The 11,116-nt window shown below is 52.4% G+C and overlaps 1 protein-coding gene across 1 annotated transcript; it reads left to right on the forward strand.

Moving 5' to 3' along the window:
* The first annotated feature begins 8,454 nt into the window (after nt 1-8,454).
* On the forward strand, nt 8,455-10,216 carry LOC100840648 (heavy metal-associated isoprenylated plant protein 3). The gene is made up of 4 exons (XM_003573926.4): nt 8,455-8,763; nt 8,883-9,187; nt 9,309-9,387; nt 9,501-10,216. The coding sequence occupies exons 1-4, from the start codon at nt 8,610-8,612 to the stop codon at nt 9,986-9,988; spliced, it is 1,026 nt and encodes a 341-aa protein (XP_003573974.1). The 5' UTR covers nt 8,455-8,609; the 3' UTR covers nt 9,989-10,216.
* The last annotated feature ends 900 nt before the right edge of the window (nt 10,217-11,116 follow it).

The following is an 11,116-nucleotide window of genomic DNA, read 5'->3' on the forward strand; positions in this document are numbered from 1 at the left end:
GAGCAAATTCTTCAAGTTACTTTTTTTTGAGAGAGTGATTTTACGACTTTGTGATTCATACGTTGAACGCCGGCAAGGCAGACAAAAGAACCAAAGTTGTAAAATTTCACTAAAAGAAAAACTGAACTCGGGGACTCGGTCCGGAATTCGACAAGCAAAAGACTTAATTCAATTAAAATCAAGATGTCTTACAACCAGAATTATCCGGATTACATATGCGCCTGGCATTCCGGGGATCTAATATTTCTAAGGTTTTTAAAGGACTAAGCTAAGAGGAGACGGATGGGTTGGCGCCGGAACTCGGCACAGCATTCCCGGTGGAGGCCAACTCCACAACATCTTCCTCAGCTGCAGCCTCTTCCTCTTCGCCGTCGGTCATCTTGGCGTCAGCTTCAGAGGTTGGGCCCTCCACAAACGCATGCACGTCGGCATACTGGATGAAGGAGTAGGCCCGCTCCTTGCACTTCGCCACCAGCTCCGGATTCGTGAGGTAGGGAGAGTCGGCGCGCATCGATTGCAGCACGTTAAGGTTGATGCCGTCATACCATGATAGTACGAACGACAACGCCGCGTCGGCACCGATGCGTGCGGCCGACTCCTGCCAGTCGCTTAGCCGGGACTCCGTCTCCAGCAAGCATTTCACCAGAGTCGGGATGTCCGCAGGAGCTTCTTCTCCCGGCCACAGCGCGCAGAAGGATCGGATGACGGCGTTCAGCAGGTCGATGCCGAACGACCTGAGCGGTCTAACCCGGCTCGCGATGCTCACCTGGTAATCCCCCAGGTCATACTCGAACGGCTCCCCTGCCGCTGCTGCCGAATCCCTCTTTCGGCGGGCGATTTTCACGGCCTCTGGAGCATGCTCGAGAGATGTGGGGAAGAACTCTGGCAGAGACAAAAATAGTAGTGAGTCTCGGCACATTGTCGCTGCTACTCAGACAAGGAGTTGGATGAGGAATTTAAGTCGAGATAACTTACTCGTCAGCATGATGTCGATCTTGACGAGTTCACGCTAGACGACCTTGAACTGCGCGGTCTTTTCAGCGTCCTCCAATTCCGCGGCAGTAGCACGGGTCTCGAGCTGGGCAGCTAACTCTTTGCCCTTCTTCACCTCGCCTTCCAGCCGAATCTTCTCATCGGCTTGGGAAGAGAGGGCCGAGGTGAGTTGATTCACCTCGGTTTGGTGCGCTTCGGCCTGCGTCGCGATCTGCGCCTGCAGCCGGGTCACCTCTTCCCGGTGCAGTTCGGCCTGCCGAGTCTTCTCATCTGTTTAACAGACATATATTACAAGATTGATATTTAATATGGATGGAACCCGGGATACGGACGATGAGTTACCTTGGGCTTCAGCGATGCGCTTCAATAGCTCCGCTACTTGGGCGCTGTCCCCGGCTGTGAACAAGGGCAGGTGTTGGTGTTGGGGAACGCGATATGCTACGCTAGCACAAAATAAAAATTTCTACCGCTTCCACCCGGATCAATGCTGTAGATAATGGATCACGAGATTACCACTAGACGCGCAGATCCGTAGCGGAAGTAGAGTCAATGTAGCACGTCGATGCCGAGTAGTCGAACAGCCTGCTCCTCCTCGCCGATCCCACGAACAGTTCGTCCAAGCACCGCAGGTGCAGTGCGTCCGAGGTATCCACACGTACAGGGAGGAACTCCGTGCGGCGGACTGCTAGATCCGATCGCAAGGCTTTGGGCGTGGAGGTGTGACGGCCGAGTCTAACTCGCGTCTGTACCGGTGTAACCCTAGACGGGTTGGTCTCCTCCACTTATATAGACGTCCCTAGTGGGCTCAACACTTGAGGCCCGTTAGAAGTCTAAGCCCGATACGAGTTGGATCCGATCCAACTCGGTTTCCACCCCTTAAGCGTGTGACCCTTCAGGTTCGTGGTCAGTTGGACACAACTACGAGCTCGGACTGCGGGCCCGAGTAACACCTTACTCGTCCACTGACACCGACTCAAGTCGATAGTTGGTAGCGGCGCCTAGCAGCACATGCCAACTCCCGAGTAACCACAAGGTATATTGACGAACCATACAATGTGTCATATGCAACATTCCTTTTGCCTCACGATATGTGTGTCGAGCTCAAGGCGAGTGCTTGTCATCCTTGTGGATAGCTCGACTCTCTTTTCGTTCCTGTGATACAGATTCCCGAACGGGTTAACACTTAACCCAAGTCGCATGGCCATGCTTTCCGAATCTGATCACTCGAGAGGGCCCAGAGATATCTCTCCAAACAGGAGGAGCAAATCCCATCTTGATCAACCATGACTCGCAGCATGCCTCTCAGCAAACCCGAAAGCTACTTTTATAACCACCCCGTTACGGAGTAGCGTTTGGCAACCCCTAAGTAGGCCGATTCACATCCCAAGCTCATGCGATGACCTCAGGTCTAGGACTGGCATATACATCGTACTTGAGACTAACAAATGACAATCATCTCGTTGTGTCTCAGTGCGGGTCTGTCCGACTCAACAATCTCATTGTCGAGTCCATGCTATCAGTCGGCAACACCTTGCCCTATGACTTATGAAACATAGTCATCATACTGATTCACATTGCTAGTCTAGGTTATGTGTCCGCATAACCTCAATGACCAGGGACCATTAGAACAACATCATAGAATACATAGTCTCACAAACAAATCACGTATTTATTGATACATATCAGTGATGATGTTTAAGGACAATAACAATAACTCATGAATACATAGGAAATAACATCATCACATGATTGCCTCTAGGGCATATCTCCAACAGTTCTTCGGGACAGGTGTTTGAAGTTCTTCGGGACAAGCTTCAAGCCGACTATCTCTAACTCGCCCTAAACCTCGAGGACTAGGAATATAGATACTATGCTAAATTTAAAAGGTAAAGTTTTCTGAAGGATTGTTCATACCTCCGTGGTTTGGCCGGCCTCAAATAAAGCCACCCGGACTTGATACATCCGGGTCGAGATTGACTCCGGAGTTGCTGCAGGCGAAGGACCCACCAGTGGGCTTTGCTGAGCCAACTACAAGGAGTTGGAAGTCACCTCGTGATGGTCGGCACTGTTCCAGTCCATGACGGACTGGCCCAACGACCCCCAGCTGTGCCCGCTGGTCATCCGAAGGGGCACCTCCTGCGGCCTGACAGAAGGCCGCGGGGCAACGGAGCCCTGAGCTGCCAACCCTACAGCAGCAGCAGGGCCTTTGGCTTTCTCGGCCTGCGCGGCAGCAGGTTAGGCATCCGCCGGCCGCGATGGAGACGGAGGCGGCGTCGGGGTCGGCTGCGGCCCCTGAGGTCCTTGAGGACCCGCAGCCGGCCGCTGCGGCGTCTCCGTCGACGTCTCGACTGCAGCTGAGGTAGGAGCGGTCCCGGTAGCGGCCTCGCTTGCCGAGACCCCGGCCGCAGGAGTCTCGGTCTCGCCAACGACCGCGGCGTCGGCACTTGGGCCGACATCCCTGGCGGGAGATGTCGGATCCCCAGCAGTCTCAGTCCTGCCCACAGCTGGGTTTGAAACCTCGGCGTAGGAAGTGGGAGCCGCCGGGATCTCGGACGCGATACACGTCCGAGATTGCGTGGCCGTTAAAGCCTCCCTGCAAAAATAAAAAGCTTAGTCATTCACATGATTTTGAAGAAGGAAGCCGGCATCAGAGGTTGAGGTAATAAGAGCCTTACCCGACGATCAGGAGTTTCGGCTTAGGACCATGTGCCGCAGTTTTCTTTCGCTTCACGTTCTGCGGAAGATTTTTCTCGGCGGGGCGCTTTGCAACCGCGCGTTTCTCCCGAACCGGAGCCGCAGCAACAGCCGGTTCCGGCGCCTCAGCGGCACGCTCACCCGAGTCGGCTATTTCAGGGATAAGGCAGGGATAAGCGTTTTGGTTATGAGAATTATAAAGGTTACAAGAAGATGGTAGAGACTCTTACGTTCCGTACGGCGAGGGCCGACATAAGAAATCGGCATGATGTCCTCCGAGTCCGGATCTTCATGGTCGATGGTCAGGCATGGGGCCGCAAAGCGTTTGTCCGAGGATCTCTCGTCTTCATTCTCATGACGGGCGAACCTCTGCAGAGAAAATTCAGGTGCCGCCGAGTTAATTCAAAGCAAGGCCGGTATAATCTTATATCGGACAAGAGCAGAAGTTGCATATAAACGAAAAATTTACCGGGGGCGCTCGGTGCTTCCGGCTGTACGCCGGCATACCCCAGCTCCACTGCTCCGGCAGGCTAGTCTTTGCAATCGCTTTGACCCGGCACCGGACTTCGCCCTGGTTAAGCCGGACTGTAGACACTCGGTCTGGGTCGAGCTGACCGCTGTAGAAGCACATTTTGTGTAACCGGCACTGGAGCGGGCACAGCCGCTGGTACACAAAAGTCGCCAGGAGATCATCGGCCGTCATCCCCTCCTCCTTGAGCTCGAAGTATGGATCTTGTTGACTTCCGGATTGGTCTCCTTAGGGTCGAAGGACCAGTTCCTCTTCTCTTTCGGGGGGCCGACTTCGAGCCCCGGCAGGTTGATCTTGTCGGCCGAAGAGGAGTTTTTGACATAGAAAAAGGTCATGAGCCATTTTTTACATGACTCAAGACCCTGGATCTTTGGGAAAGCCGAGTTACAGCGAGGGACGATGGTGGCGGCGCTGCATTGGGTCATCGGCTTTGCGGCGCCGGGATTATCTTTGTCTGGGAGAACCTGTGGCCGGAACATAAAGTACCGGGACCACAGATCAATGGATGGCCAGAGGCCGAGATAACCCTCACAGCAGGTGACGAATGCTGAGGGTAAGAATGGCGTTCTCTGGGAGATGGTGCGGCTCGAGGCCGAAGAAATCTAAGAAGGTTCTAAAGAAATCGCTAGCGGGGAGAGCAAAACCACGCTCGAAATGCGAGAGGAAGACAACGCACTCACCGGCTTCTGGAGTCGGAACAATTTCTCCGCTGGGAACCCGGGACTGGACCTCCTCCGGGACGCGTCGGGAGCAGCGGAGCCACTCGATATCCGCCGAGGTCACGTCGGAGCCCTCCCAGGCAGCGCGCTCGGAGCTGGCCCTCTCCTCCGCCTGAGCAGCAGGGTCGACGGCCGGTTGGCGAGAAGAAGAAGCCATTGAGGAAAGAGCAAATCTAGGGTTTGGAGCTTCGGAGGAGGAAGTGCTTGCGTGAGGTCCGAGCTAGCAGGCTAAGCGCGGCGAAGGCCTAGGTGGTTGCGGGTGAAGCGACGGTTGCAAGCTCGGAGGCAAGAAACCGCGGCGGCGGAGATGCTCGGAGCTAGTAGGCGGCAGCGAAGTGCGCGAGGAGCAGAGGAGAGCGAAGGGGCGAAGAGAGCGACGAGTGCGAAGGGTTTTCCACCCACGCCCTCCTCCTCCTTTTATACCCGAGCCGTAGTAATGGGCTGTGCTTTTCCCGTGCCATCGGCTTAGTGGCTAACGGGAAGATTGCACACGATTTGTGCAATTATGCTCATCAAGGCGTGCGCTCGGTTACTGCGCGGCGTGCCGCCGAGAATCCCGCGAGATCCGGAGGATAAGTGTTCGCGTGGGAACCGAAGTTCTATCTTTAAAGACTCTGTCAGCTTTACTGCCCGACGCGACGGCACGCTCGCCTCAAAAAGCGCGATGGCAGTAACTCGAGCCTTATCCTCCCGTTGGTGGCGGTTATGTCAGCAGAAGTGACTTTAAATTGTCGGTCATGGAGAGGAAAAAATCTGGGCAAAAACTGGATAAGTATGCCAACCCACACTCCCGGATTAAATTGATCTCGGCTAGGAGAACCTGGGGATATCTCGGCGTCCTTTTAGCTGGACTCGAGTGAGCGTTGGTGGTCTGTCTATGAGAAACTGTCGCAGACCAACATCTTTCTATGCCGGACCACAACAGCTTCGGGGACTAGTGTCGGGGGAATGACCCCGGATAGGGTCATGACGATGCAACTCTAGCCGAGATAATGGAGGCAAGGCTGGCGTAGTTACGTATGCCAGCATCACAAAGTACAACTAATGCTAAGCCGGCATACCCGATGTATGCCGGCACGGCTAACTTGCTTTATGAGTTTGGAGGATGAGGATGAGCACGATTGGTCTCGGTAGTAGCCGAGATCCCTCAACGGTCTTATCCTGACCACGCGGTGCAGGTTCTGCTGCGCTACGGTTACTATATTAGTTATTGGTTATTGAAAAACTTTAGAAAATAAGCTAGGCCTGCGGTGGAAGAAATCCCCGAGATCGTTGACTGAAGAAAGAAATCCCCGAGATCGTTGACTGAAGAAAGAAATCCCCGAGATCGTTGACTGAAGAACACCTTTCTCACGTATGCCTAGAAAATCACGAAACCTCATGTCCTACCCATACACAGCGGCACCACAACCCACTTCAGAACAAAGCTGGTCTTAGACATGTGCTTTAGCATGGGACACGCGAGGGGACTTTTTTTAACCCTCCATTTTGAAATTCGCTCCCTTTGGGAGGACCAAATGTTGCTACTAACGGCTCCACCTATTACGCTAGAGACTACTTCACAGTTATTGGAAAACTAATTACTATATCAGAAAATAAAATCAAACCAATCAACATCGCTTTAGTAGAATTCATCAATTTCATGAATTTAGGTTGAAACTTCATCTCTAGCATAGAGATCGTCTTCTTTGTCAAGTGTAGAAATTTGCCGAAAAATTACTTTAACGTTAGCTACTAGCTTATCTCATGGTACTATAATATTTGTACTTTTTTAAATTGTTTCTATCTTCATCGCAAGTTCAATAAATTTGACCAAATTTATACGAAAATATCTACCGTTCTAATTAGTTTTATCAAATCCGTCATGATATACTCATTGATATTTTAGATGTTATTATACTTTTATATTAATTAGAAAATTTGACTTTAGAAAAAAGTTGAACTAGGAACGGAGGTAGTAGCAAAAGAGTAGCCAGAGTCTTGTATTGTGGTACATAGAAAAAAGATACTCCCTCCGTTTCATAATTCTTGTCTCAAATTTGCTAAAAAAAATAGATGTATCTATTTCTAAAAGACGTCTAGATACATGTAATATTTCGACAAAAATTATGGGACGGAGAAAATAGAACGTACGTCTTGTAATATTTAGGTACTCTTCTGGAATTATAATGCTTCTACGTATGACTTTGGAGTATGCCTTACCTCAAGTCGTATGCCTACTATAGCTAAACAATGTTGCAATCAGTTGTTGCCCTTACCAAAACACGGTTTTGAAACAATGCCAATTACTATTTTGTTTTCAGTCACTCCGAGAGAAGACAACATTACTTGGCTATCTCCATTTAAATTAAAAGTGATTACATATTAGACCACTTCATCGTTTTTTATTTATGTTGAACTGATTGCTTCATCGTTAGGTGCCATACTTCTACCCGGAGATAATGAAATCCTTGAGCCATAGACTAGCAGCCAGCTACGACTACTGCTCCCTCCGTCTAACAATAGAGGTAATATTATGATTCAGTTGACAAATTACTTCATGAATACTCTCTCCGTCCCTTATTAAGTGACTTTTTATTACATGTATGTAGACGTTTTTTACCATAAGTACATCTATATTTTGACAAATTTGAGTCAATTGAGGAGGAAATATGCGACTAATGTGACCAGATTATGGTTCGCTCCAGCCTCTTTCTCTTTGGAAACCGAAGGCTCAATCTAGTTCGGCCCATCGTTCCCGACAGCCCGAGTACGAAAAAGGATAATCGGGCCCACAAAAGCACGGGGCCATTTAACGACGCTGATGCTGGAATCATGCACACAGCATGAATCCGTACCAACCAACCTTAACATTTCAGCGACCACCTGACCAGCCCATCATCTGGTCAAAGCAGCGAGGAAGGCCACCGACCCAGGATGCACCCGTGCCAGGAACAATTAACGCGGGCCCATCCAGCCCAAGGCAAGCTCCTGGGGAACCAACGCAACAACGTTTGAGTTTGAATTTTGGGACTGTACGTACGTGCACCACCCTTGCCGACGACGTGAGGACGCTAGCTGTGGCGAACCACCTCCGCGATGGAGCCACGTTGCCGCTGTTCTTGGAATAGAAGTGTTCAGAAAGAGAACTGAAGCCCTCGATTCCGGGAAGCAACGGAGTGCAGAAGCAAGCAAAGGAGCGCCGTTGCAACTTGCATCGCGTGCGTGCTGTCGTGCTCGTACTACTGGACTGGACTCATTCGTCTAGTCGAATAGCACCGCTGACACGAGCTCGCTCGCTGTGGGAAACAACGAGGAAGCGGAAGAACAGTGAACGGCACGCACGTATTGACGGCAACCTTTGATCAGCCCAGCCGGTCAGCGCAGCCATCAATCAGCCTTTCCCGTTCCGGGTCTGACCCGCCTTTGATCGGCCGGCCCGATCCAGACCCGGGCCGCCGTTGCCACTCAAAACTCCGCCCTCTCCTTCACTGCACCCACCCACCGCGCACAGGTACACACACCCCTGCCTATTTAACTTTGCCCCCCACCCCACCTCTCCATTCCAAAGACCAGACACAGACAGAGGACAACGCCCCACGCACAACACAGCCTGCTCCTCGAACCACGCGCCCACTCCAGCACTAACTGCTGCCGCTCCCCGGGAGTTCGGTGAGACGATCGAGAGTTAAGCCATGGGAGAGGAGAAGAAGGAGAAGGCCGGCGGCGGCAAGGCTGACGGCGGCGACAAGAAGAAGGACGCGGTGGCGCAGGACATCGTGCTCAAGGTCGACTTGCATTGCTCCGGCTGCGCCAGCAAGGTCCGGCGGGCCATCAAGAACGCCCCTGGTACGTGCCGCGCCAGCCCTTGCTTTTTGAATCAGCCATCCGTGCCGTGCCGCGCCGTGCGGTTGGTTTGTTTGATTTTTAGTTTTTGACCGTTTGCTCTGTGCTCTGTCTGTGTGCAGGGGTTGAGAAGGTGAAGACGGACACCGCGGCCAACAAGGTGGTGGTGACCGGCGCCGCCGACGCGACGGACCTCAAGGAGCGCATCGAGGCGAGGGCCAAGAAGCCCGTGCAGATCGTCTCCGCAGGCTCCGGCCCGCCGCCCAAGAAGGAGAAGGAAAAGGACAAGGAAAAGAAGGCGGAAGGCGGCGAGAAGAAGCCGGAGAAAGAGAAGGGCAAGGCCGACAAGGAGAAGGGCGGCGGCGGCGGCGGTGAGAAGAACGTTGACAAGCCTAAGGAGGAGAAGAAGCCCAAGGAACCCAAAGAGGTCTGTGACCCACCCGACGACTGGAATTTATCTGCTCTAGCGGTCTAGCCATGAATATTCAAGAATGGAAAAAAAAAAGCATGGTCTCATATTCCTCTGCTTTTGTTTTTAATTCCATCAGGAGACGGTGACGCTCAAGATCCGGCTGCACTGCGACGGCTGCATCGACCGCATCAAGCGCCGCGTCTACAAGATCAAAGGTGAGTTTCTTTGCGGCGGAGCAGATTCCCCCATCTGGAATCAAAAACCATTAATAACGATTAGTTTGAACTTTTTGCCAGAACTGACACTTCCTTCTTTTGTAAATTTCCAGGAGTGAAGGATGTGGCCGTAGACGCCGCCAAGGATCTGGTGAAGGTGACCGGCACCATGGACGCCGCTGCCCTGCCGGGCTACCTCCGGGACAAGCTCAGTCGGCCGGTGGAGGTCGTCGCGCCCGGCAAGAAAGACGGTGACAAGAAGGAAGGCGCCGACGGGGACAAGAAGAAGGACAAGGGCGCTGGGGACGGCGAGAAGAAGAAGGATGGCGGCGAGGACAAGAAGGACAAGTCCGCGGCCGCCTCCGCGTCGCTGGCGCCGATGCCCATGGGCGACGCGAGCATGTACCAGATGCCCCCGCAGTTCGGCTACATGCCGTATCAGCACCCCGGCGGCGGCTACTACGGCGCCGCCCCGCCGCCGCCCAACCCCGCCTTCTTCCCCAACGCCGGCGCCCATTACCCGCCGCCCTACCCGGCGTACCCTGCCCACGCGCCCCAGATGTTCAGCGACGAGAACCCCAACGCCTGCTCTGTCATGTGAGATGAGCCGTTCCTGCACCCGGTGTGCCAGAACATGGCGGATCCTAGTTCACCATTAGCTAGCTAGCTACTAGTTAAGTACTGTAGCTTGAGATTTTAGCAGAGATGTAAATGACGATAGTGAGAACGTACGGTTCCATCCATGTAATGCTCGTCCGTCCACCCGATAAATTTTTGTCCTGCTCTTGTTAATTAAGTACTGTACTACCATCATCGTTAAATTATGCTAGTCGTCACTGGTGTCAAATTAACGGTTCCATCAATTAATTGGTGACTCGTCGCCGTCGACGGTGAGGTCAGCGACGTCGGTCGGTGGCCTGCCGTTTTCGCCCTCGGGATGGTTCGAGACGGCGGCCCTTTGCTTTCGCGGTTTTCTTTCTTTTCTCTTCTCCGTTCAAACGCAGGCCGGGGCTTGGTATTATCTGGAAGCATCGGGTGATTACCGTGGGACGACGACGTCGATGGTTTTGCTTGCGTCTTGGTTACGACGTGTCTTATATGCGGCGGCACGTAGTGTTGTTAAGTGTAGTTGTTAATTAAGCATATCTCTAGACCTTTGTTTAGTGCTAAATAATTCTTTCGCCTCGTCCTGTCCCCGTTCTTGGTGCTGAAGATAGAAAAACGTCGGTGTCAGACGACGCAGGGGCAACATTGGTCTCTTCTGCGGAGCTCGGTGACGGGGATATCAAAGGAGTATTATTAACTGCCTTTGTTTGTTCCATCTGATGGTGGAGTATCCCATTGTCTGAAGGCGATTTCTTAAGTTGTGCATGGTGTTATCTGTCCGCTGGTTTTCGAAACAAACTTGTGCTCAGGAGCTTCTGAGATGCGTACAAAACCGGTATGGGACAGACAACCGCATGGTATTCTCAAGGCATGTTGAGCATGCAGCTCGATCTGAAACCAGCCAAGGAAGGTTTGTGGCTTTTGAGGGGTATTTTTTTTTGAGAGATTGAGAGGTGGGATGTGGCTTTGAGTTTTTCTTTTTTTTGAATGCAAAGATGCATTAACTGGTGGACGAAACTTGATCGCTCGCCACAAGAGAAATTACAGTAGCATGAGGGCCATCGACACGCAAGCCGGTGCCCGCAGAAAGGTTACGGCCAACGGAACCCAAACTGTGTGCTAC

This window comes from Brachypodium distachyon, chromosome 3, assembly GCF_000005505.3.
Source record: "Brachypodium distachyon strain Bd21 chromosome 3, Brachypodium_distachyon_v3.0, whole genome shotgun sequence".
NCBI lineage: Eukaryota > Viridiplantae > Streptophyta > Magnoliopsida > Poales > Poaceae > Brachypodium > Brachypodium distachyon.